This window comes from Meles meles, chromosome 4 (assembly GCF_922984935.1).
Source record: "Meles meles chromosome 4, mMelMel3.1 paternal haplotype, whole genome shotgun sequence".
NCBI lineage: Eukaryota > Metazoa > Chordata > Mammalia > Carnivora > Mustelidae > Meles > Meles meles.
In genome coordinates, this window is record NC_060069.1 from 153096468 (window position 1) to 153122951 (window position 26484).

At 48.3% G+C, this 26484-nt stretch overlaps 1 protein-coding gene across 2 annotated transcripts in view; it reads left to right on the forward strand.

Moving 5' to 3' along the window:
* The window catches only part of IL10RB (interleukin 10 receptor subunit beta), a 29849-nt gene extending 4869 nt beyond the window's left edge, over positions 1 to 24980 (forward strand). The window contains exons 3-7 of one of the 2 annotated variants that reach the window (XM_046002321.1): positions 1150 to 1307; positions 3738 to 3904; positions 7700 to 7847; positions 10110 to 10264; positions 23967 to 24980. In XM_046002321.1, the coding sequence (XP_045858277.1) occupies positions 1150 to 1307; positions 3738 to 3904; positions 7700 to 7847; positions 10110 to 10264; positions 23967 to 24026 (688 nt within the window). In that variant the 3' untranslated portion in view covers positions 24027 to 24980. Of the gene's footprint in view, positions 1 to 1149; positions 1308 to 3737; positions 3905 to 7699; positions 7848 to 10109; positions 10265 to 15074; positions 16235 to 23966 lie in introns of those variants that run through there. The other variant, XM_046002320.1, reaches the window with a different exon arrangement.
* The last annotated feature ends 1504 nt before the right edge of the window (positions 24981 to 26484 follow it).

A 26484-nucleotide genomic window follows, 5' to 3' on the forward strand; every position in this document is an offset into this window, starting at 1 on the left:
AAGATAGGATCGGGAGGGAGACAACCATAAGAGACTCTTAATGTCACAAAACAAACTGAGGGGGGCTGAGGGGAGGGGGGTAGGGAGAGGGGGGTGGGGTTATGGACATTGGGGAGGGTATGTGCTATGGTGAGTTCTGTGAAGTGTGTAAACCTGGCGATTCACAGACCTGTACCCCTGGGGCTAATAATACATTATATGTTTATTAAAAAAATAAATAAAAAGAGTGAATCATTGCATAGTTTTTCCAGAGTAATTGCAGAAATCATTCATGGGACACTGTTTGAAATTCTTGTAACAGACCTATTTTGGCCAATGTGTTATATCAGTATTCACAGACTTTGTCCCTCTGCTTTCATAAATAGCATCATCAAGGAGGGAGGCTTTCTTGGTCAAATATTTTGAAGACTCAAGCCCACTTTGGAGAGACATGTGTTCACTAGGATGCAAATGTTGCTGAGGAAGTTCTGTTATGAAGATAGACACTTCTTTAAGTTTAACCTAGTTTCTGCCCCAAATCGTTTGACCACGGACAGATTTTTTTTTCTAAGATTTTATTTATTTATTTAAGAGAGAGAGGGAGAAGCAGACTTCCCACTGAGCAGGAAGCCCAACTCGGGGCTCTATCTCAGGACCCTGAGATCATGCCCTGAGCCAAAATCAAGAGTCAGAGGCTTAACTGACTGAGCCACTCAGGCACCCAGGGACAGATTATTTTTTAAACAACTTACGATATCTCAAGAATCACTGAAATCCAGGGGCGCCTGGGTAGCTCAGTGGGTTAAAGCCTCAGGTCATGATCCCAGGGTCCTGGGATCAAGCCCCACATCAGGCTCTCTGCTCAGTGGGGAGCCTGCTTCCCCCTCTCTCTCTGCCTGCCTCCCTGCCTACCTGTGATCTCTGTGAAATGAATAAACAAAATCTTTAGGAAAAAAAAAAAAAGAATCACTGAAATCCCACGGAGCACAGTTGGGGAAGTGCTCACATAAATAGTGCATGCTATTCCTCAGAAGTGACAATTAAGAATTCGGTTTATGTTTCTCGAGTTATCCTCCATTAACCTTTGGTAGTAGGGATTTATAAAGCACCCGTGAGCCCCAGAGGGACTGAAGTGAGAACTTTCATGGTTTTATTTTTCTGGTTTTACAGTTATAAGAAATTCCAAGATATGTGCACAAGGACTGCTTTGACGGAATGTGATTTCTCAAGTCTTTCCAAGTATGGTGATCATACCTTGAGAGTCAGGGCTGAACTTGCCGATGAGCATTCTGACTGGGTAAACATCACCTTCTGTCCGTTGGATGACAGTAAGCCATTTTGTTTTCCATTTCGTCCTAATGCTGTCACCACGCTTTGGTTTTCTCTCCCCCTGGGGTAGCCTGGTCATGGAGGAATTTTTTTTGAGCACCCACAGAGTGGGTAGCCTTGCTCAAGGAGCTTTGGGAATATGATGATGGATATGGCTGGAAAGACAGGAAGGGATGGTCATAAAGTTAACACAATAATTAAATGTAACTCTATTAATGTTAATGCCTTGTGGGTAAGAATGAGTTGATGCCAATGTTGTTAATGAGAAGAACTGGAAGGATCGATGTAGCACATTTGCCCGAAGGAAATCTGACAGGACAGGCAGAAGAATAAAGGTTATTCTGGGCAGGGGTAGAGACAGAAAGACCAGGTGCAGACAGCCAGCCTGCCCAGAATGAAGGACAGAGCAATGGATTCAGCTAATGGTAGATGCCTTGGGTCAGGCTGGCTGATAAGCATCCAACAGAATGTTCCCAGGTTAGATCTGGGGGGTCATGGAGACTCACCAGAGGTCATGAGGTGAACTTAATTAGAACATCAGAAATTGGAAACTGATTAAACCACCTGATAGCAATTGAGACAGTAAGAGGATAAGGGGGGCAAGAACCTCATGAACAAAATTCAAGGGCAGCCTTCCAAGGAGAGGCTCTAGAGAAGGCCTGCAAGGATTGTGTCTGTGTGGGGCAGGGTCTGTATACCGCTTCTGGCTCTGGACCCCCATGACTCCCACAGCTCCGCCTTTCCTGGTGGTGCCTGCAGATAGGATACCCTTCCGTTCTTTCCCAATTCTGTCCCAGGCTTGGACAACAAAACTCTTATTTCTGGAGTCAGAAATTCTCAAAGTGTATTATCTTTTCTAAAGTTATCTTTACAAAAGCTAAGAAAAATCAACATAAAAAAAATACTAGCAGTTTCACAGTAGTCGATTTTCCAAAACGTAGTACAGGTTTCTGCTCCTGTAGTTGCGAAGTGACTTCCCAGGGCCTGCCTGGTTCCAATTCCTATATTGGGTCCATCTGCAGAAATTCCCTTTAGAAATTAATACCATATAGATAAGCAGCTTGCTCAAAGGTCACACAGATAAGGAGTGGCCCAGTAAAGATTCAAGTGCCCATGCTGTTAGCAACAGCTACCCTACTTTGCATCCTTGCCTCTGGAAGTCTATATGACAGGAAAGTGCTGCAAGAAGTCACATAGAATCTGTTTAAATTTACTTTGAAAAGATATCTAATAAATATTCTTATCTGGTTTTTAGCTACCAGCAGATTAAAGACAAGGTAGAATGCTGGAAGCAGGCCCATTAGCAGCTTCAAAAAAAAGTAATAATAACAGCAGTCAGAGAAGAAAACAGGCTATAACTCAAACAGCAGTCACCCAGAGATGTTTATTGTTCATTGTACAATTATTATTGAGCATCTACTATAAGACAGGCAGATTCTTAGTGCAGAAGCTATAATAGCAAGACAAAATCTCAGCCCTCATGAAGCTTGGACTCTAATGGAGGGGAGGACAGGGAAACCAATCGATACATATTTTATGACAGATGTGACTGTGGCTCTCAAGAAATAAAGCAAGGGGGGGCGCCTGGGTGGCTCAGTGGGTTAAAGCCTCTGCCTTCGGCTCAGGTCATGATCTCAGGGTCCTGGGATCAAGCCCCACATCGGGCTCTCTGCTCCGCGGGGAGCCAGCTTCCTCCTCTCTCTCTGCCTGCCTCTCTGCCTAGTTGTGATTTCTCTCTGTCAAATAAATAAAATAAAATAAAAAAAGAAATAAAGCAAGGTTCTGGGGTAGGACGTGTTTGGAGCTGCTCTTTACATAGGGTGGTAAAAGAGTCTCTCCGAGGAGGTGACATTTGAACTAAGACCCAAATAAAGCAAAGGGGCTAGCCACATGAATATCCAGTAAAAGAGCATTGGGCAGAAACAGCTACAGACTTTGTTGGAAAATATATATGATTGATCATGTATGTTAGGCACTAAAAGTAGTAGAATTACCATCTATAGCTTCCAACCCAGCAAAAGAAATAAAGAAAATTCAACCCAATAGAAAGAAAAAAGAGGAAAGGAACAAACCACACACATACACACCACACACACACACACACACACACAAGTCTTCATAGAAAACACAAAATAATATAGTTGGAATAACTACAAATATATCAGAAATCACAATAAACATAAATGGGCTAAACTTGATTAATAAAACAAAAGGCTATCAGGGTTTTTTTGTTTGTTTGTTTGTTTGTTTTAAGAAACAAACTCCAGCTACCCTCCTTGACCACATCAATCAATGTCATATCAAAATTACATCAAAGAGCAGGGTGCTTCAGTCAACCAGTTGGTCTGCCCAATTATGAAAAAAAAAAATGTTGGTGTTTTTAAAACGTGACTTTTGACTGTCATTTTGCTTTGTTCTCTTCCTCTTAGCCATGATCGGACCACCTGAAATGCAAGTAGAAGTACTTGCTAATTCTTTACACATGCGTTTCTTAGCCCCTAAAATGGAAAATGAGCCTGAAACATGGACCATGAGGAATATTTATAGCTCATGGGTTTATAACGTGCAATATTGGAAAAATGGTTCTGATGAAAAGGTAAGTTCAGCAAATCATATGCATTTCAGATGTAGGCTCCCCTTCTTTGCCTAGTGTTAGTCCGAGGCCATGATGATGGAGAAAGGAGGCTAAGAGGCCATCCAATCAGGATCTCGCAAGGTGGTAGCACCTTATGTTCCAGAGGATTTAAGGCCAGATCCTCTGAGTGCCAGAAGCTTCCCAGTCTGACGGATACCTGGTATTTGGCTCATGCTTCCCAGGCCCCATGAGAAATACATAGAGCAGACTTTCAGTGTGTTTAGCTGTGAGAGCAGGCCTTTCCCTCCCTGAAAGGAAGTTGTAGGAGAAGGTGGGTAGAGCTGACTCAACATTTGGATGGCGGAAGTTGGGGTCCACTGAATCAGGTGACAGGCTGCATGACTGCCGTTTTATGGTATGAACCGCTATGCCCCATGTACACCACAGAATAGCCAAGTCCATGGTCAAGGCATCCCCTCCCCTGGACACTGTCTGACCCCACTGTTCCCCATTGCTCTCCTCCTCTTCAGAGGATATTTCCTTTTAAAACATGACCTAGGAGTCAGACCCGGTTGGAATGTCACTCCTGCCACTGTGACTCTAATCACATTCTCAGCCTCAGCTTCCTCATGTCTATGAGATGGGCATAATAACCCACTTGGTGGGGCACCTGGGCAGCTCAGTCAGTTAAGCGTCTGACTCTTGGTTTCAGCTCAAGTCATGATCTCAGGGTCAAGGGATCAAGCCCCATGTTGGGCTCCATATTCAGCAGAGTCTGTTTGAGATGCTCCCCCTCTCTCTCTACCCCTCCCCCCACATGCATGCATGCTCTCTCTTTCTCTCTCTCTAAAATAAATAAATAAATGAATAAATAAAATCTTAAGAAAAAAACCCATTTCATTAATAAAGTGGAAAAAATAACCTACTTCCCAGGATTTGGGGGATTTAATGACATAATGAAAAAAATAAACTTGACCCTTTACCTGAACAACGTTTGTGGTTGATACAGGGGTTTTCCTTCCCCTTATATAGACACAATAAGGCTGTTTTCATTCATCCGTGGTCAGGCTTTTCCTTATACGTAGTGCTTCCGAGCTGAATGCCATCTGTGGTCCTAACATACGTGCATGTATGTTACATAAGTTAGGTTACATGTATGTTCCTCCTCTATATTAAATGTTGGTTCTGTCACCTCATTCTCAAGAGTTTGGGAGGAAAGTGTCACCCGTGTGTGTTGTCATAGGAATGATGTGATAAGTTTATATGTACCTACTGCAGAGGCCCCCAAAATCTCAAGTTAATCCCCCCCAAAAGCCTCCATTAAATGATGCAGGATATCAGCCTCCTTCACAAAATAGATGATTTGGCTTATAGTCAAGCCCTAGGGGGTGTGTGCCTAGAAAACAATAAAGAACAATGAGTTTTATAGTCACTTATCAAATGCAGGCATCTCCACTAAGCTCTGGGATGCAAAGGTAAGACAGGTTTGACCCACTCAAAGACTTAGCCGTGTACTTTTATTAAGGCTCTGTCTCCATAGCCTACCACGCCTGAGTGCCTTCCACACCAAACCTGAAAGCAACACCCAGTTTATCTTTGGCTTCTTATCCAGAATGTGCCCACAGGATAGGCATCTGGTGACACATTGGTCCTGTCACTTGTGCCCATCGTGTGGAAGACTTTGTTGTGGCACGCCGAGTGTTGGAAAGGCCACCTGCTTCCCAGATCCTCCCTCCCGAGTGTCCGCAAAGTCACCAGGACTGTTTAAATTCACTCTGGACTGAATGTTTGTGTCCCCCACCAAATTCACATGTGGGAACCTAATCCCCAATGTGAAGGTGTTAGGGAGGTGGGGACTTTGGGAGGCATGGGATTAGCAGCCTTATAAAAGGGACCCCAGAGAGCTCCCTTGGCAGGTCCTTGTGCCCTGTGATAAGGACACAGCATGTAGACGGCTGGCTCGGGATCAGGAAGCCACCCTCCCCAGACCCCAGGTGTGCTGGTGCCTTGGTGTTAGACTCTCAGCCTCGAGAGCTGTGAGACATAACATGTTTATTTAGAAGCCGCCTGCTCTGTGGTGTTCTGTTACAGCAGCCTGCAACGAATAAGACAATAGGGTTCCCTTCTAGAATGCAGTGTTAAAAGGCTGCCGCATCCACTCTGTAAACTCATAGCATAAAAGGCTTCAGGAAATTCTTTCTTCCTGACCAGAGCATGTGAGCAGATAAAATCAGAAATTTCCCAGGGTGTGTGAGCTGACTAGAAAAGGCAATCAGAAGGGACTTGAACGGGGCTTTTCACGTCTGTCCTTCCTTGCCTGCCACTGTGGATCAACCCTAAGTTTAATCTCCACACAAAATAGCACTGCAAGGTTGTAGGGGCATTGGGTCCCTAGGAATGAAAGCCAGGATTTTTTTATTTTTAATTATTGAAAGTTATACCATACTCTTCATGTGCAGTCAATGGTATAGTCCAATTCTTGTCGTCAATGAGCTTGGCTTTCTCCTACAATAAAGGAATAGAGACAAGTTGTCAACAAACCCAACGCCGAAAAATAACCAATTACTAAAGTGAAAAAAAAAAAAAAGTGTGCTCACTTTCCATTGAAATTCCTATTCACCTAACACATTTTATTTTATTTTTTGACGATTTTGTTTATTTATTTGCGAGCGATCATGAGCAGGGGGAGCAGCAGAGAGAGAGAGAGAAGCAGGCTCTCTGCTGAGCAGCGAGGCCGATGCGGGACTCGATCCCAGCAACCCGGGACCATGACCTGAGCCGAAGGCAGATGCTTAACCAACTGAGCCACCCAGGTGCCCTTCATGTAACAGATTTTAAATAGGGCCCTTCTATCAGAAAACAGAACCAAGAACCTTGATGGGAATGTGGGTGCATATACTCTTCTAGTTCCCTTTACTTTGCTGGAAACTGTTTTGGTTTTGCAAACTCAGGAATAGATCATCAGTAAGGATGGCTTAGGTTCCCACTAAGCTGAGTCGGGGAGGCCCTGGCGGGTGCCTTGCGGAGGAGGCCGGCTCCTGCCGGATGAGGGCATTTCAGGGGCTCACGTAGAAAAGCAATTCAAAGAAGAACGCTGGGCCGCCAGGGTCAGAAACCTGCTGTTGACCTAGGAGGAAAATCACATGGAGCCCCACGCTAAAGGACCGGGGTCGCCGTTCTGGGGCTGCTGTACCAGATCTCCCCAAACCCAACAAAAGCCTGTTGTCTCAAGGTCGCAGAGGCTTGAAATCTGAGATCCAGGGTTCAGCAGCAAGAGTCCTTCCAAGGGCTGTGAGCAAGGCTCTGTTCCATGCCTGTCTCCTAGCTCCCAGGTCCCTGGCAGTCCTTGGCTCCTTAGCTCTTGGAAGCAACAACCCCATCTCCGCCTCGTCTTTTTTTTTTTTGGGGGGGGGGGTGGTCCGTGTCCAGATCTCCTCTTCCCACCAGGACACCAGTCATGTTGGATTAGGGCTCGTCCTAACAAGCCCATTTTCACATGATTCCCTCCAACTAAGTCCCTTTCCAAATACTAGTTAGGACTTCCTAATGAATGGGGAGGGGACCCAGTTTAGCCTAAACAACCCAATTCTTTTTCAAAAGGGAGTAGGGTGGTTTGTATGGCATCTAAACTAGAGAATTCAGGAAATGAAGTGGTTTGTCAGGCCAGAGTCATCTCAGGTTCCCTGGAGATGAACGGGGAGGAACATCCGCTTCCTTCAGCTTCCTATTTTGAGCCCAAAGTAAAGATCATAACTGGGAAGACTGAGGGGGAGAGGAGGTACAGAGGCCTATTTTTACCTTTGTCTTTGTTCCTAGTGGCCGATGACCTGTCAATACGACTTTGAGGTCCTCAGAGATCTTGAGCCGTGGACAACTTACTGTGTCCAAGTTCAAGCGTTTCTTCCGGATCGGAACAAAACTGGGGAATGGAGCCTGCCTGTGTGCGAGCGAACAGCCGATGACGGTGAGTCTTGAGACGCACCACCTGTAATTCTGCCTCCTCCGAGCCTTTCAGATCGTTCCAGAGACCCCCACCCAGGGTGAGCGTTGGAAGGTCCCTTAGACAGGAACACGTCTGGCTCCAACTGCAAGCCAGGTCAGCGCTCACTGATCAGCTTCCTGCTGGAAGGAGACCACCCCCTTCTGAAGCAGCTCGTTCCCTCTTAGAGCCTTGTAAGGATCTGCCCCTTTCACAGACTGGGAAATCAAGGTTCAGAGAGGTGAAGCAATTGGCCAGCGTCACTCAGCTGGTAAATGAACGGGGACAGAGCAGGTTACCTTTCCTGTAATTTACTGCCCATGGACTCATTCCCCAGGTGAGCACAGTTTCCCTGCGGGTGAAACAGGGAGAGGCAGCCCTCCGGGCCACACTGAACGAAGTCAGAGAGCTTTCTGCGGAGGGTCTGACACCCAGGTCCTCCCCTAAGTCCCAGCCCATGTGAAGCAATAACCCGTTCTCTCTTGGGGTGACTCACAAAGGCATCGTCTGAATTTTGTTGCCACCGACCAGGGTGCCTGTCAAGCATCCTTAAACCAGCGATGCCGACACGTCCTGGCTGGATCACAAGGGGCCCGGGCACTGCCCTCCAGGGGCTCAGCACAGTGTCAGTGACAGTGGTGGGCTCGGGGGCTTAATCCTTGTTCACTGAGCGGGAAAACTCCTCCGTCTGGCTCGCTTGCGGTGTGACCCTGTGTTCACCAAGAACGGACACATTTGGGTTGGATGCGCGCAAAATATGGGCTGGCAGGTGCTCCTCCTCAATTCTAGCAAGTGAGGCGACTTTGCAGGGGGTCTGGGAGGAGTTCCCTTGAGCTCAGGGCCCCGGCTGGAAAGATGATGATGACCACTGCCAGCATGAATGGAAACAAAGAGGGGCAAAGGAGGAGGGCAGGCCCATCCCAACCCGTGCTTCCCACCCCCCCACCACAAACACCACATGGGTTCAGACATCGAAGGAACGCCTTGTGGGCACCCACTGCTCAGTGCGGGGCTTGGGGGGCGGGCAGCCGACTCAGCCCTGGCAAACTTTGGTCTGCCCTGTGCAAGTAGGAATCGACATTTTCTCCGCAAATAAAATGACTCCCTTCTAAAAAGACTTGCTCTTAAAGGGCAGGGTTCATTGGCTTGTCCTCTCTGGGCCCCAGAAGCTTTGGGTTTTAATCGGGAGGATGGTGCCGGTTGCCAGGCTCCTGGTGTTGGGAGGGTGGGTGGCCCCGGGCAGCAGGAAAAGGCACCTGGTGCTGAATGAGGGGAGCCGGGACCACAAATGCCCGGGTCAGAGACAAAGCTGGCTGTTAGAGCAGTAAAACCAGATTTTATTCAGTAAAGACTTGCAGGAGGGAAAGAGCTACCTGGGTGTTTTAAAGGACGAACAAGAGAGGGGCAGAGAAGAGAGGCTCGGGGAAGGGACACATCACAAAGCAGGTGAGAGGGGCCTGGGGCAGTGTCCACACCACTCCGTCGGCGTCGAATGCCAACCGGTGTTTATCGAGTCAGGCTCCCCCTTTCCCGCCGAGGCTGGGGGACAGGGGGTCTCCTTCATGAACATTACAATTTAGAGGAATGGTTGCAGGTCCTTGAGAAAACCTTGGATTTTAGGAGGGGCGGAGGAAGGATTCACAGGCATAAGCTTTGGATGGCAAAAGCTCTAAGAAAGGAAGGCCAGGTGTTGGCAGAAGAGGCAGCGAATTCTTTTGTGACTTTTTCCAGAAACCCGCGGTGGGTGCTAGGTTGTGCCAGCCGGAGGCCCCTAGAGGCCACACTGGAGTTCGGGCGGGTGTCTGAGTGGCCGAGGGGGCTCGGATGGTGGTGTCATGCCAAGAGCTTTTGCCCTTCTCAGTACAAAGCCCCACAGCACATGCGTTTCCTTGGGGCTCTGGGGTCCCGTTTCCTGCGTCAAGGCAGCGAGGCTTCTCCAGAAACCTGGGCACGCTCGTTGCTCAGAGTCCCTGCTAAGTGTTCTCGTCGTGTGTTTCAGCAGTCATGCCCGCAACCAAAGCTGGAAAAAGACAGGAAGCGGGGGGTGGGGGGGCACTTGCTGGAAACCCCTGGATCCGTGAGCAGGTGTCCCGTGTTTCCTCCTCACCGGCCCCCTCCCGGGATGGGCGTCTGGCCCCGTTTTCAGGGATTCCCACCGGATTGCCATGGTGACAGTGTGGCGGTCAGGTGACCCAGGTGTCCTTGACTGCAGCCTAACGCAGCACCCCCCCTCCACTCTCCCCACAGAGACAGCCCCCCCCTGGACTGTGGCCGTGGTCCTGGCAGCATCCTTGTGCGCAGCCCTCTTGCTGCTCGGCTGCTCGGCCCTGCTCTGGTGTTTGTACAAGAAGACCAAACACGCCTTCTGCCCGGGGAACTGCCTGCCGCAGCACCTGAAAGAGGTAGGCCTGGGATGGGCCGGGTGTGGAGAGGGGGCCTTTCCTTGCCAGCTAGCTCTTGACGTGAGAGGGGACGACCAGAGCTTAAAGTTTACCAGGACTCCTGTGGGAAAGGCCCTCCCTCTGGGAACCCTCTAGACTGGCCGTCAGCTAACTCTCCCCTGAAGGGCCAGAGAGAGCAAATATTTTAGGCCTCGTAGCCCAAGAGGCAAAATCAAGATATTGTATAAGTACTTATAAAACCGCTTACATGTAGGCATTTAAAACTCTTAAACCCGTGCTGAATTCCTGGGTTTCGCCATAGTTTGCTGACCCTGCTCTGGACTCACAGAGTTTAAAATTGCGAGCGCAGGGAGCACCAGGTTCCCTGACGGGGTCTCTGGGAACACCGGTAAGCGGGGCCATTCCTGTGTCTGCCCCGAGGTTCCCATACTCTAGGCCCTGAGGAAGCTTCTGGAGGTTGCTGGCCCTCTTTGGCATTCCTGGGCTCGTGGACACATCACCCCGATCGCTGCCTTCGTGTTCACGTGATGTCCTTCCTGTGTGTGTCTGCGTCCACATGTCCCCTTCTTCTAAGGACGCCAGCCATATTGGATTTGAGGCCCACCGGAAGGAGTTCATTTTACCTGGATTACCTCTTTAAAGACGCCATCTCCAAATAAGGTCACATTCTGAGACGGCGACCCTGGGAGGGGCAGCAGAGCCCCTTGGCTGGAGCTGATGCTTATTTGAGGAATGTTATGCTGTCCCTGTTCCACAGGCCCTTGGTCAGCACCACTGAGGTCTTACTGGCCCAGGGTCCTGGGGCGGTCTCGGAGTTCAGAAATGACGCAGAGACACAGAGCTGCTCCCCTGAGTCCACACACAGGCCTCTCCCACAGACTTCCTCTTCCCTGACCCTCCAGTCTCCCTTCTCCTGGGTCCCTGACTGCACCAGCCTAGCCATTAACCTCTGCCTGTGAGTCGAGGAGGAGACCAATCTTGGGCCACTTTTCTTCCAACACAAGAGGAGCACCAGTGAAGGGCTTCCTCCTCTCCACGGCCGTTCAGGGCCCTCCGGTTCAGCCCCTGGTGCTACCACAGGCCATTTTGGGTTTGCGCCCATGTGCTGTGCCCAACTTCCCATGAACTATGTTTGACCTTTTCCCGCTCCCTCAGCTGCCCCCCACCCCCTGCCCCTGTGGTTATGGTGTAAACAGAGGCCGATGTGCTGGCACAGCAGGGGTGCATAGTGTGGGAGGCAGAGCCCCATGCATATGTCTCCTCAGATCTCCCTGTAGGACCTGGTGGGTCCAGCAGGCTTCATGGGGGTCACTCACTTCTGGGTGGCCCAGTCTCCCAGTGTCCTGGACTGTCTCTCCCAGTTCCCTATCACATCTAGGAGCTGTTTTTCCAACAGGGTATAATTCCCTGCTGTGGGATGTCCTCGCCTCGTCCCCAAACTGTAGTGATCTGCACTGGGATTCTCCTTTCAGGATTTGACGGATACTTGAGCCAGCATCTTTTCCCACCCCAGGCCCTCTGGGGACCTGCCACAGCACGTAGCCAGTTCATGTTCAATTGACGTGTCACCATTGGCTGATCGTGCTGGGCCTTCGTAGCCCCGCACCAACCAGCCACGAGATGTGGCTAGAGCACCTTGCTCCGTGGCCCATACCTTCCGCAGGGCCCTCTCCTGCCAGTGGCAGCTGTCCTGTGTCACTCTGTGAATTGTATTCCCAGGGCCAGAGCACGCCTCCCCAGACCCATGAGGCCCACCTAGCATCGTGCTACTTCTTAGCAGTGGGGGGGGAGGGGGGTGGATGGGATCATTGGTCCTTTACTTTGGAGAGGATGTCCAGCTCACCCTACTCCATGGAACCCCTAAAACTTTGCCTCTACGGCAGGTCCCTGAGTGTTCACCCAGGGAATGTCCCACGCTCCAAAATGCATGTGCCCATCCAAGGCCTTGCCACTTCTCTCCCTTGTGGTCCTGTTGCCATATTGTCATGATAGCTGATGCCAGGTCTCGTCCCCAGACCACCCCGTTGGGGGCTATAGACTACCACCGTGAAGGACACAGTTCCACGGTCAAGGCCCCTCTCTCCTCTATAGCGCAGTTTCTGAGACTACTCTGCTGCAAGCCACATCAGCCCCAGGGTCCCCAGAGGCTATGGCACAAGACCAGGGCTGGTCTGGGCCATGCAGCAGCCATGGTGAGTGGCAAGTGAAACATGTGACCCCAGGCAAGTGTTTCTGAGTGGCTAGGGACCTTTTAACAAGAGGTGTTCCCCAGGATGGCAGTGCCAGAATGAGCCAGGAGGCCTCTATGAGCTCTTGAGAAGCAGGAAGAACAAAGGGGGAAAGGCCCATTGTTCGGGTGGAAAGTGTTTTGTCAGTGGAGATGGAGCAGGAAACACAGCTAGTCACTTGAGACAGAGCAGGAAGCACAGCTCCTCACTTGCTGTTTCTGCTTCTGGCTCGCCATCACAGAGACGGGTCAGACAGGAAAGGACAGATGGGACTACGTGCTTCCAGGCAAGTCAAAGCCAGAGACGGGCATAGTGAAGGGGTGGCTGGAATGAGCCCCCTCTGAGGCTAGAAGACTTTGCAGACCCACCTGCAGAGCCAGCCACTGTGTTCGATCTGAGAAATGCCGGCAGGTGCTGGAGAAGGGGAGAGTTGGGGGGGGGGGGGCAGTGAGGACAAGGGAGGTGCCAGGAAACTATGTAGACTGGGATCACTGCGCCATGAAATTCACCAGCCTGATGCACGATGTAAGGGTCCCCTAACCATGGCCCAGAGAATAATTGCAAGTTCTGGGAGACTTAGTGGGGATGGAGACGTTGTGTTGAAGCCATAGGGAGGTTTATCCAATAGGATATATTGAGTGTGTGTGTGTGTGTGTGTGTGTGTGTGTGTGTGTGTCTCCCACCCAGAGACCAGCCTGGTCCTTGCTTTCCTGAGACTCACAACACGTCTTCCTCTGTTCTTCTTTCCTGTCCCCTTGCCCTGGAGAATCAAGAATGGCTCTAGTCCATTCTTACGAATCCACTGGACTCAAGGGTTTGGGGAGGTTCCTTCTGCCTCCAGTGTCCTCCTTTGTGCAACAGAGATCTGGACATAATTCCTCTTGCCATCCCCCTCCCTTCCATCAGCTGCTGGAGACGCAGAGGGTGGGAGGTAGAAATCCTGACAGGTCCACACCAGGGGCGGTGCCTCTGCCAACGGCTTAAATTAAGTCCCATCAAAGGGCTGAGTGTGGAGGTGACATTACGAGGGCAGCGGACTGTCGGGGTGAAGCTACACGTCAACAGCGGAGGGGAGAAGGAAAGCCACAGAGCCCTGAGACTGTCTCCACCTTGTCCTGAAGACACTGGTGGACCTCCAAGGAGGGAAATTGGCAAACTTGAAGTCAGCAGATGTTCTGGGAAACACAGCTGGGCATCCTTCATGGTTCAAAGAGCGAGAGAGACCCAGATGGTTAGACTCAGGTTCTGGCCCGTAACCAGCTCCCAACCCCCAGCCCCGGGGAGGGAAACCGACAAGGCTGTATCCATAAAATGTGCTAGACAGAAACATAGCACAAGCCACGTGTGTTTTAAATTGGCTAGTAGCCATGTCTGGGGTTTTTTTATGTAAAAAAGGGAAGATGAAATTAACATTAATGGTATATTTTATATAACCCAGTATATACAAAATAATCATTTCAACACATAATGAGTAGCCTTTTTAATACTTGAAATACTGACCTGTTTTCCTACAAAGCCTTCAGAATCTGGATTCTGACTAGCCATATTTCAGGTGGTGAATAACCCACGGGTGACTCGTGGCTCCCGACGGGGCAGGCAGTGCAGGGCTGAGGGTTACGGACCCATTGGGTGCTGGCGAGTCCCAAAGAGGGCCCCTAACCCAGCTGGAGGACACGTGGGAGATTCTGTTCTTTTTCCAAGACACATTCACCCATGCCTGCAACGTGCTGCTTCCTAGAGGAGGTTACGCTTGGGCCACGTTAATGCCACAGCATTGGGATCGGTCTAAAAAAATGTCCCTCCCAGTTTACGAAAAGAATTATCAGAGGGGGACCTGATTGCACCATCAGAGGGTGGTCTGAGGTGCAGATTCGTGGTCGAATTTTTAGAAATTGTGGTAAAACACACAGAACGTAAAATTTGCCATCTTGACCATTTTTAAGCGCGTAGTTCCGTGGTGTTAAGTGCCTTCACACTGGGTTACACTGGTGGGCAACCAGCGCCACTGTCCATCGCCGGAACTTTTCCATCATCCCAAATAGAGTCTGTCCCCATTAAACAAGAGCTCGCCCTCTGCAGCCCCTGGCACCCCCCATCCTTCCTACTTTCTGTCCGTGAATTTGACTCCTTGCAGGACCTCACATTTAGTAGAGTCATACAACATTCATCCCTTCGTGTCTGGCTTACTCCACTTAGCATAATGCCCCACGTAGCAGGTGTCAGAAATCCATTCCTTTTCAAGGCTGAGTAGTTTTCCATGGTATGGATAGACCACATTTTCCTTGTCCATGCCAGCGCTGACGGACACCTGCATTGCTCTTACCTTCGGGTTCTTTCTTCGAAGCCCAGCTTTCTGTTCTTCTGGGTATGTATTCAGAAGTGAAATTTTGCACTGTATGGCCATTCTATTTTTAAACTTTTGAGGAACTCTGATGCTGTGATTGTCACATGCTTTAAGCCAGCCTTCTCCAGCCGGGAGTTCCATATAAGATCTGTGTAAGCCCAGAAAAAGGAATGGGAAATTTTGATCACTGACTTTGTGTTTTTTTTTTTTTTCTTTTCTTTTTTTTATCCCCTCACAGTTTTTAGGCCACCCTCATCACAGTACGCTTCTGTTTTTCTCCTTCCCACCCGCTGATGAGAATGAAATCTTTGACAAACTGAGTGTCATTACACAAGTCTCCGAAAACAGCAGGCAGAATCCTGGCGATGGTAGCTCCCCCGGGGCCCTGTCTGGGCAGGGGTCCTCCGAGCTGGTCCCCGAGGAGGGAGTGCACACCGAGGGGTACGGCACCCCCCTCCTTCTCTCGCCCACCTGTGAGGGTCAGCGGGAAACCCCCTGAGCAAACCCCGTAGAACTCTCAGATTCCAGGACAACAACTGAACAACCAAAGAGCTAGATTTTAAAGGCCCGCTTGGCAAAAAAAAAACACTCCACGGGGGGAATGTGCTGCTTTATAAAGGCCTCAGTGATTTAAAAAAAAAAAAATTCTTGATCGCTGAGGCGTATCATTTCCAGCCTCTTCTGCTCACTACTATGGGGAACAATTTTTAATTAGAAGAAACAAAAATACTTAAAATGAGGGATAAAAACCGAGATGCTGCAAAATCCAACCAGATGGCCAAGAGACGGATCCGGAAAGCAGCCTCCAGTCACAGTGGCCCCAAACTTTGGGGATTCTCAGGGATACTTGGACTGGATTTATTTTGCTACCTGTATAAATTCTATGTAGTGCTGGTGCTCTAGTACAGTTTTATTCTCTAGTTCATCTGTATGCGTGAATGGTACCACGTTTGGGTACTTGGCAGATAGCACGGGAGGCTGTTGTTTGCTATTTCCCGTGTCCGTTCGACAGGTGTTCCTCGGTCCCTTCCTCCGTCACCTGGGAACAGTGCTGCGGGGGAGGGTCCAATAGTATCTGGGAGCGATCAGTCCAGGAAGCCTTGGATTCCACTCAGGCACCTACTAGCCTGTGACCCTTCAGCTTCCTCATCTGTACGTGGAAATCAAAAGACCTAAGGATTTGTCATATTCCATGAAAAGCACCGCCCCCGGGGGCGCCTGGGTGGCTCAGTCGGCTGGGGTCATGATCTCAGGGCCGTGGGATCGAGCCCAGTGCTGGGCTCCACGCTCAGGAAGGAGTCCGCTTGAGGATTCGCTCTCTCGCTCTCCCTTTGCCCCTCCCCCTTCATGCTCTCTCTGTCTCTTTCTAAAATAAATAAATCTTTAAAAACAAAAAAAGCTGGCTTCTGGGTGGCTGTCATTAAGCATCTGCCTTCAGCTCAGGTCTTGATCCCAAGGTCCCAGGACTGAGCCCTGCATTGGGCTCCCTGCTCAGCAGGAAGCCTGCTTCTCCCTCTCCAAACCCCCTGCTTGTGCTCCCTCTCTGTGTCTCTCTCTGCCAAGTAAATAAATAAAATCTTAAAAAAAAAAAAAAGTGCTGTCTCCAGTAGCACTCAGTAGGCACTCAACAAATGGTAGCTCTTCGTATCAGCGATACAATCTCATGGGTATGACCTTAACCCCACACACTGCGGTCAGCAACCAGTGTCCCTTCCTCTCTGTCAGATTGCCCAATAACGCAGATTCCTCAAAGGCCACAAAAATGGGGAAAAACACTTCTTGGAATGACTTGACATTCTTAAAATGAAGTGTCATGGGCTCGGGAGGTGGGGGAAAGGTGGGGTGGGGGTAGGGCGGGACACGAGAATATCGTTGACCTTCCTCGCGCTCATTTTACATTTCAGTATTTGCAAATTATTTTCAGTAACACTGTGAGGGAGGGATCACCATATTTTCAGTTCTCTGTGCCCCCAGACATCTTTTGAGAGAGAGAGAATGTGGGAGAGAGAGACAGCATGAGATGTGGGAGGTTAGAGGGAGAAGCAGACTCCCCACTGAGCAGAGAGCCTGATGCGTGTGCCCCCAGACATCTTAACTGGGGTCTGGGGCTCGTCTTGAGACAGGGGGGAGAAATTGATCCTCTTCCCCAGTTAAGCTCTTACTTCCTAAACACACATCGACCGGGGCGGGGGTGGGGGGCACTCAACTTGGGGAGGCATCTGGCTCAGGAGAGAAGAAAAGAGACACCCCATCGCCCGCCCTCTCCCCGCTGTGGACTCTCAGCATTCTTTTGCCTCCCCTCGCACCTGACTCTCCTGCATGTGTCTGAGGAATCTCCCACCTTGCAGATGTGAAACTCTCCCTCCCTCTGGGGGCTCCAAATGCTGCATGCTCATTTCCCAGCCCCCTCACTGCCGGCCTAGAGGCTCCAGCCCAGCTTTGACTTAGAAGGTGGGCACCAGCAGCAGAGGCAGGAGTTAGGGGAGAAGTAGCCAATGGCCAACGGGGGCTCACACCAGGGCAGTGACGTCCCCACCAGAAGGGGTCTAATTTGGACATTATTCCTGCTTGGGTCCCTGCCGAAGCTATTTCCCCCCAACTCTCCTAGAGAATCTGTGAGCTCCTCTCCATGTCCATCTCCAAACTCCTTTTCTGCTTGTATCAGCCCCGATCAGTTTCTCATCTTTGCATCTAAAACCCTGAGCAGGGGCCCCTGGGTGACGCAATCAGTTAAGTGTCTGCCTGTGGGTCAGGTCACGATCTTGGGGTCCTGGGATGGAGTCCCGCATTGGGCTCCCTGCTCAGCAGGGGGTCTGCTTCTCCTGCCTGTGCCTCTCTTTCCCCTCTCCCCACTCATGTGTCCGCGCGCACACACTCTCCCTCTCCCTCCCTCCCTACCTCTCTCTCTCTCAAACAAATAAAATCTTTAAATACTAAAAATAAAACTCTGAGCAGGCCACCAAGAGTGGAACGGCACGGACGTGGATTTCCCAGGCCTAAAAAAGCACGTGCAGGGGGAAGGTGGGCATGAGACATCTCTCTGCATGGTTTCCTCGCTGAGGGAGTTGACAGAAACAACTTCCCTCCAGAGGTGGGAGGTCCTGAAGGGTTTAAGGAAAAGGAGTTGAAGCCCAAGAATGGCTAGCTGGAGCCTGAGGGGCTAACAGCCTCCTACCGAGGATGGGAGACACGAGGTGCGAAGACAAGGGGAGAGAAAACCTTGGTCTTCCCTGGCCAAGAGCTGACAACTGATGCCCTGCCCAACTGGGAAAGACCCAGGTATTTTGTGTGGTAGGGATGGAACCAGGATCACCTCAGCGACCAAGGATTCGAAGCACACTGAGAAATGCACTGTTGTCTGCTCGCCTCACGCTGCCCACACTCCCCAACTCCCGCTGCTGACAGACATTTGCTTAGTGCTGAGAAGCTAAGCATTCCTTTTATCTCTTGACCACCTCTTTAATGATGTGATCTGCTCATGCCTTCAGCACAGTAAATAAGGGACATGTCTATCCTTTGGCAATCTTGATGATAAGGAATGCCTATTTGACTTCCGTTTCCCACAACATGGCTGACTAGACAACCTTCCTGACCCTCAGATGAAATCAACTGAAATGTTGGAGTAATGTTTAAAAAAAAAAAAAAAAAAACATTGCCGTTATTTCCTAACAAGGAAGGAAGGAATATCCAGAGGCCAAAATCTACAGAAGCTGACCAAGTGTCATGTTTCACCTTGAGGGCATTTGACAAACCCTGTGGGTATCAGTCCCTCACACGTTCTGAGGGGACAGAAGACAAAGACAAGGGCTCACTTATGGTCGGTCTCAAGGAGCCCTTTTCATAAATCTGAAATCCCAAAGAGCCATCCCCTCTGTGTAAGGACTACTAGGAATAAATGAATCCCACCCTACACCCATATTTGTTTCCTAGGGCTGCCCTCACAAAGTACCACACATATGGTGACTTAACAGAAACATGTTCTCTCACAGTTCCAGAGGCCAAAAATCCAAAATCAGTATCACTCGGCTGAATTCAAGGTGTTCGAAAAGTCTTCAGAGTTTTTAGGAGACAATGTGTTCCTTCTTCTTCCAAACACTGGCTGTCCCTTGGCAGGTGGCAACCTCACTCCAGTCTCTGCTTCTGTGTTCACATGACCTTCTCGACCCTCTGTGTGTGTCTCCCTCTGCCTCACTCTTCTGAGGACATTTGTGGTTACAAATGGTGGGGTAAGCCCCACCAAGATAATCCAGGAAATTTTCGCCATCTTGAGACCCTCAGTTTAAGCACATCTGCAAAGACCCTATTTCCAAATAAACATGTTCACAGGTGTCGGGGATTAGGACCTGGAATCTTGGAGGGTTTATTATTCAGCCTACCACACATCCCTAGCTGGGACTACAAGAGCACCTTTTTGGTTTTGGTTGTGTTTTCAGAGTGAAATGGCAAAATATATCCTTCCTGAGAAGTTATCATCTCAAATGAAAGGTGTGCAGCCCAAAATCACACTGTCTGAGTGGTCAATGAAAACTTCAGAGTTCACTGTTAGAAATCACAAAACCCAAAAGGAAAGCCTCATGAGCAAGAGCCAGCAGAAACAAGCAACTAAGTCAGACCCACAAAGACTTCGGAACCTGCTGTGCACAGAATAGACAGCACGCTTAACAGAGTTAAATGCACATAAGGGGCACTGGTAATGTCAGGAAGGGACAAGAGGCTGGATCATTCCACTTTATTGTGGCAGCACATGAATCCCAAATCTCAGTGACTAAGAGCAAAGATTTGTTTCTCACTCATTTTGCGTGTGGCTGAAGGTCAACTGTCAGTCTGTTCTAATCCCAGTGACCTCTTCATTCTAGGATCAAGGCCGAAGGGCATGCTAAATGGTGAGAGAAATGTCAGCCCCCACAATAGTTCTTAGAGCTTCTGCTTAGGTGTGGAGCCCGTCATTTCTGGCCACATTCCTTTGGTCAAAAATATGGTCAAGGCCAATGTCAATGAGTGAGGAAGTAGTCCTCCCCTGGGGGAGGAATCATGTAGTGACAAATGGAGGAATGTATAATTCTCTTACAAGGAAGAGAAAGGAACGTATAATTCTCTTACAAGGAAGGGAGAGAATCACTGGGAGCAATCATTATAATCTGCTACAGACTGAGAAATTGCCAAATAGATTTGGGGGGCAGGGTGCAAATAGACCTGTAGAAATGAAAACTCTAATCACTGAAATGTACAAGTCAGAGGATGGGTTGAACCACCAATTAGACACACCTGAAGAAAGAATAAGAAAATTGGGCAGGAGGGGAGTGTATCTGTCAGGGTTCAGAGAAACAAAACCAATAGGATGTGTGTACTTACATGTAGAGAGAGATTGGTTTTAAGGAATCGGCTCATAGGATTATGGAGGTTTGTGAGTCCAAAATACATAAGGCAGACTGACAGGCTAGAGACCCATGGAAGAGGTGACATTTACTTGAGTCCAAAAGCAGCCTTGAGAAAGGATTACCTCCTCCATGAATACCTCTGGTCTTTTTGCTCTTAAGGCCTTCAACTGATTGGATAAGGCCCACCCACATTATGGAGGAAAATCTACTTTACTCAAAATCTACTGGTTGAAATGTAAATTTCATCTGAAAAATATTTCTGCAGCAATATTCTGATGCATCTGATCAAATACATGAGTACTATGGCCCAGCCAAGTTAACATATAAAATTAACCCCTGGAAGGGTAGATCTGAAGTGAACATCAAGGAGGCAATATAGAGAAACAGGATAAGAAAATGTGAGAGGTTAATATATAAGACATATCATGTATAGACTGAGATGATCTATTACATGTGTGATCAGAATCTCAGAGGACAGGTGAGAAATGAGGAAGCCACTTTGAATATTTGAAAAGAAAACAGCTGTTTAAGACACCAGTCTACCAAATCAGGAATCCCAGAAAATCCCAAGCTAGACAAATAAGGAGAAATTACATCATGGTAAAGCTACCAGACATCAAAAACAGAGAATGTAGATTACCTTCGAAGGAAGAACAATTAAATTTATGGACGATTTCTCAGCAGTAACAGAAACCCAAAGTGCATAAAATAAGTTCTAAGTGCATCAAAAATCTCAGTCAGGGGTGCTTGGGTGGCTCAGTTGGTTAAGCATCTGCCTTTGGCTCAAGTCATGATCCTGGGGTCCTGGGATCAAGTACTCTGTCAGGCTCCCTCCTCAGTGGGGAGCCTGCTTCTTCCTCTTCCTCTGCCTGCCATTCCCCCTGCTTGTGCTCTCTCTCTCTCTCTCTCTCTCCCTCTCTCTCTGTCAAATAAATAAATAAAATCTTTTAAAAATTCTCAGTCAACTTAGACCTGTATATCCTGCAAAATGTGTATCCCTTCAGGAAAAGGGACAAAAAGATTCAGACAAACAAAAGTTGAGAGCATTTGACATCAAAGGGTCTTGATCAGATAAAGATCTAAAGGGTGTGTTTTAGGCTGAAGGATACCCTTCCCACGTGGAAGTTATGATATCTAAGAAGAAAAGAGGAGAGAACCTGGTAAATATGTGAGTTAATCTAAACAAATATTGACTACATACGGCAGTAATAATCTCTTCTGGGTTGTCAATGCAACAACTGAAACACAGAGGGGAAGAACTGCAGGGAAAGTGACTTCGTGTTCCTGCTATGTTTCAGAGAAGAATAAAGACACTGATTCATTTGAGACATGGATAAGTTAAGCATGTATAGATTCCTAGAGTCACCTCATCACTGGAGAACTGGTTTCCATCTGGGTCAAGGAAGGGAGACAGTTTTGACCCCAGGAGACATGAGGCAATGTCTGGAAACATTTGTGGTTGTCAGAACTGGAGGGGTGTTACTGGTCTCTGGGGAAAAGAAGCTGCGAGGCTGCAAAGCAGCCAATGATGCACAAGATAGCCAACATGCAACAGAGAATTATTCAGCCCAAAATATCAATAGAGGAGAGGTTGGGAAACTCTGTACCAAAAGGAAAAAGCAGAATAAGGAAAATGACTCACTCAAGAGATTACTCTGACCCAAAAGAAGGGACCTTGAAAAAAAAAAAAAAGGCAGAACAAATGGGAAACATAAGTAATATAATAGAAATAGATCAACAAGTCAATAGACTAAGCGATCCAGTAAAAGATAAAATTGTCAGAGTGTATTTTTTAAATGATAGTAAAATTCTAGCTGTTTCTAAAAGACCCATAGAAAACATACAGATCTAGAAAAATCGGAAATTTTTAAAAAGAGGGCAAAGTGTATGCCAGGCAAATTCTCACAAAGGAAGCTGATTTCATTACATCAACATCAAACAAAGAAGACGTTAAGGCACAGAGCATCTGTGTAGAAGTTTCGATTCATCAGGAAGGTAAAACAGCTCTAACCAAGCACATACTTCATGGTGTAGCTTCAAAATAGATCAAAATGGGTAGAACCACAAGGAGAGCCTGACAAATTCACTGTCCTATTAAGATAGTAATAATGACCACCACTTGTATGGCACCCACAATGAGCCAGACGCTGTGCTGGGCACATCACCAATTCTGTTGTCTGCTGATTCTAAAATGCCATCAGTTGTAAGAGGAACCATTAGTATTTGAACTGAGAAAAGTGAAAGAGAGAAAGAGGGCCTCTCAACTGGGGGGGGCTCAGTTGGTTAAGCATCTGTCTCTTGATCTCGGCTCCAGTCTTGATCTCAGGTGGAGAGTTCAAGCCCCACCCAGTGTGGAGCCTACTTTTAAAAAAGTTAGCAAAGAAAGAGAGAGAGAGAAAGGAAGAAAGAAAGGGAGAGAGGTATAAAGAAAGAGAGAGGTAGGGAGGCAGGGAGGGAGGGAGGAAATAAAGAGAGGGAAGGAAGGAAGGAAATATTAGGATGGAAGTTGCCTTAATATTGATTGTCAGACAAAATCTAAATGTCAGGGATGTTAAAAATGTGTGTGTGTCCGTGTGTGTGTGTGTGTGTGTCTGTGTGTGTGTGTAGAGAGAGAGAGAGAGGAAGTACCCGTGACAAAGTGTTAATAATGATTCTAAATGCAGGGTATCTAGACATTCAACTTCTCTATAGCTTAGCTCTATAGCTCAATCAGCTGAGCGTCCAACTCTTGACTTCAGCTCAGGTCTTGATCTCAGGGTGGTGGAATCAAGCTCTGCTTTGGGCTCTGTAATCAGAGCTCATGGGGAGCTCCAGGATTCTCTTTCTCTCTCTCTCTCTCTTTCAAATAAATAAATCTTTGAAAAAATTTCCCACAATAACTAGTTGGGGAAAATTATAATAAATACACAGATGCTTACAAATAGTCCTCATTCCAACACTTTTCAATTCCCATATGCGTTCAAAATACATAAGATTTTTCTCAAAATGAGCTGATAATGGATTTTTGTCTCAGGAAAAAAAAAATCTGTGCAGGCGTTTTCACATTTGTTTTGCTGCTCTAACGTTATAAATGGCTCTGTCCTGGTATCTTCCTATTAGGTGACATTTCCGCTGCCCCTTGGCAGGGGGTGCTGTTGGGGGACTTCTTTGAGGGGATGCTGCCTGGGCTGAGAGGTAGCCCCCAACAGGAGAGAGATCGAGAACACCACACCCTGGTGTGTAGTGTCCTCACTGGCGGTGAGTGGGATGGGCTGAGCCTGTGTCCCTGCGGAGGCTTCGGGGCTGAGTTGCAGAGCCACACGAAAACAGGAGGCTAATGGCATCCACACCACACACAGGGACACTGGCAAGGACATGAGGCCACCAACCCTTGTCCCAGCTAACGGTCCAGTTGATTCCTTCTCATTTGCCTTCTTGCTTTGTCTGCTTCGGCACTCAGAGGCTTTTCTCCCCAGAGCCGTCTAAACCCCTTTCTCTACATGATGGAACTGTTTGAAGTATCTTCCTTTCAAATGTGCTGGAAACGTCTCTCTCTCTTTTTTTTGGGGGGGGGGTTTACTTTTTTACTTGAGAGAGAACATGAGCGGTGGGGAGGGACAGAGGGAGAGGGAGAAGCAGACTCCCCGCTGAGCAGGGATTTTTTTTTTTCCATTAAGTAATAACATTGACAGCATTATCATATATTAACTTTGTGCTGGGCACCGAGCTTTGTGATTTATTATCTCACTTATTCTTTGCGGTTGAACCTTCAGCAGGAATCTCTGAAACCTTGTAACAAAAGGAGCTCATCCCGGATCTGTGATGAGAGATAGGGTGGATCCTGCCGCCTCATCGAATGTCTGGAGGCCCGCCATACTGAGGAGGATGTGGGCAACTGACTGCTGAGCCAACAAACTTGGCAGCTGTGAAGGAAGGCAAGGACCCCACTTTTGTGGAAAATGTCCAAGACTTCTGAGACAAGAGGGGATTCAGCAGATCATCTTGTGGGTCACCACTAAGACTCTGTGGCAGAAACATGAAGGGTCTCTACGAGGGCAGCCAGCTGAGCCAACTTCCCCTCTTCCAGGTCCTTCCTCTTGGACACTCTTCGTGGGAGTCTAGCCTGATGGGAGAGGAACTCACCACACATCCTCATGGGCCCCTGCCCTGTTGCCCTTAACCGCCAAGGCATTCTGGTTCCCTTCTCACATCTGTGACTGCCCATCACAGCCACCTGGGGAACATTAGAAAAGCCAGTGCCCTGGCCTTGCCCTGACCCATTAATTCTGGCTTTCCGGGGGAGGGATTCGGGCATCCCTCTTTTGTAAAGCTCCCCCACGTGATTCTAGTGGGCAATCAAAATGGAGAACCACGGCTCTCTTTGAGTGTTTATGCTACCGTTCGGAAGACAACCACGGGCGGGCCCAAAATGGCGCCTCTGAGGCCAATTCCCCAAACTGGCTCTTGATACATAATCTAATTGCAGTTTCAACTGCGCCTAGAAATGCAGTCTTAACTGGTCAGTGAGGGGTGTTTCCCTCAGTGCCAAGGAGTCCGCCACAGGGCTCCCCTTCCATCCCCCAAAGGAAGATGCGGTCATATGCTTGGTAAGACCCCTTGCTCTTGCCTCAAGTGAAAGCTTTGCCTGGAACAGTTCTTTGATCCTGCTAATAATTTTCGTGCCCTATCCTCCTTCCACAAAATCCTTCCATTTGGTACAGCTCCTCAGAGCACCCTTCTACTTTCTAGATGGGATGCTGCAACATTTACGAATCATCAAATAAAGCTAGTGAGATCTTCAAATTCACTTGGTTGGGTTTTTGTTACTTAGCAGTAGCTTGTGAGTACCTGCTAACCGCACGCCCTGGGTCTTCCTGTTCTCCAGCCTTCAGAGGAGGCACTCTTGCTTTTAATACCCAGATAACATGGTCCACCCACCACCCTGTGCTTTTCTAGGAAAGTCAGAGGTCACCCAGGGTTGTAAACATCTCTGGGAAATATATTCATAACTGACACCTTCCCCTTCCCCCAGCATTCCTTCAGGCTTCTGACATGCTCACCACAGGCCATCTGGGAAGCAGTTCTGGGTGCTGCTACCCCTTTCCCTGGGCCAACACCTGTCTCAGAGCCTAGTGCTAAGAAACGCCTATTGAATCAATAGCGAATATGAAATGGTAGACTGCAGCCTTCTTGAATGAGCAACAGTGGCACATGTGGATGGTATCGAGAGTCATAAACATGTGTAGATTAAACAGAGCAGATTCTGCTCAGATTCAATAAGTTCACAAGACACCACTAAAACACATGAAGGAGAGCAACAAATCCAGTGGAAAATTCCCAGCTAAAAGAAAAAGGGGTTCTATTCTGTAAGGCTATCCTGACTCCTTTTTAATTGAGTTGAAGTTGCTTTTCAGATCCAACCATACATCAGGAATCACTCAGAATGTTACAGCATCTCCATCCATTCCCCATTCTTAATATTTTGGTTTCTCATCACTAAAATGTAGCCTCTACTTTAGCCGGCAGTGGAAGAGCCCACTGGGAATCAGCCCCTCAATGGCAAACTTCGTTTTCATGTTAAAAGCCATCTTGGAGCCCAAGGACCAATCATGGAGTATTTTTGGAATGAGCTTTTGAAATAGCTGGCTGGCTGTTTAGAGAAGCCCAGCATCAAGGTGTTTCTAGATCCAGAGTTTGGTCCAATGTTCTCGGTCCTCGTTGAATGCTCTGATCATCCTTAGAGGCAGATGTGAGAATTAAAGTGTTCCTGTGCCCTCAGGTTTGTTTTTTCCTTCAAAACTGGCTTTGCCGGGGCGCCTGGGTGGCTCAGTGGGTTAGGGCCTCTGCCTTTGGCTCGGGTCATGGTCCCGGGGTCCTGGGGTCGAGCCCTGCGTCAGGCTCTCTGCTCTGCAGGGACCCTGCTTTCTCCTCTCTCTCTGCCTGCCTCTCTGCCTAGTTGTGATTTCTCTCTGTCAAATAAATAAAATATTTTTTTAAAAACTGGCTTTGCCTGTTCCTGTCAAGATGGGCTCCTGAGGCTTCCTCCATCACTAGGTGTCTGCTTGTGGCTTCCGTCATAGGAAATCACATCTAATTTCTCAGACTCTCTTTCTCACCAAAAGGTGAGGAAGGAAAAAATGCAGAGCGAGAATAAGGGTAGATCAAATAACTGTGGAAGAAAACTTAATTTAAACAAAAATCGCTATTTTGCCTTTCTTTTTCTAGCTTTCCAGAAATTCCATGTAGAGCTCATGGCTAGAAAACACAATCTTAAAAAGTGACAACAGACCA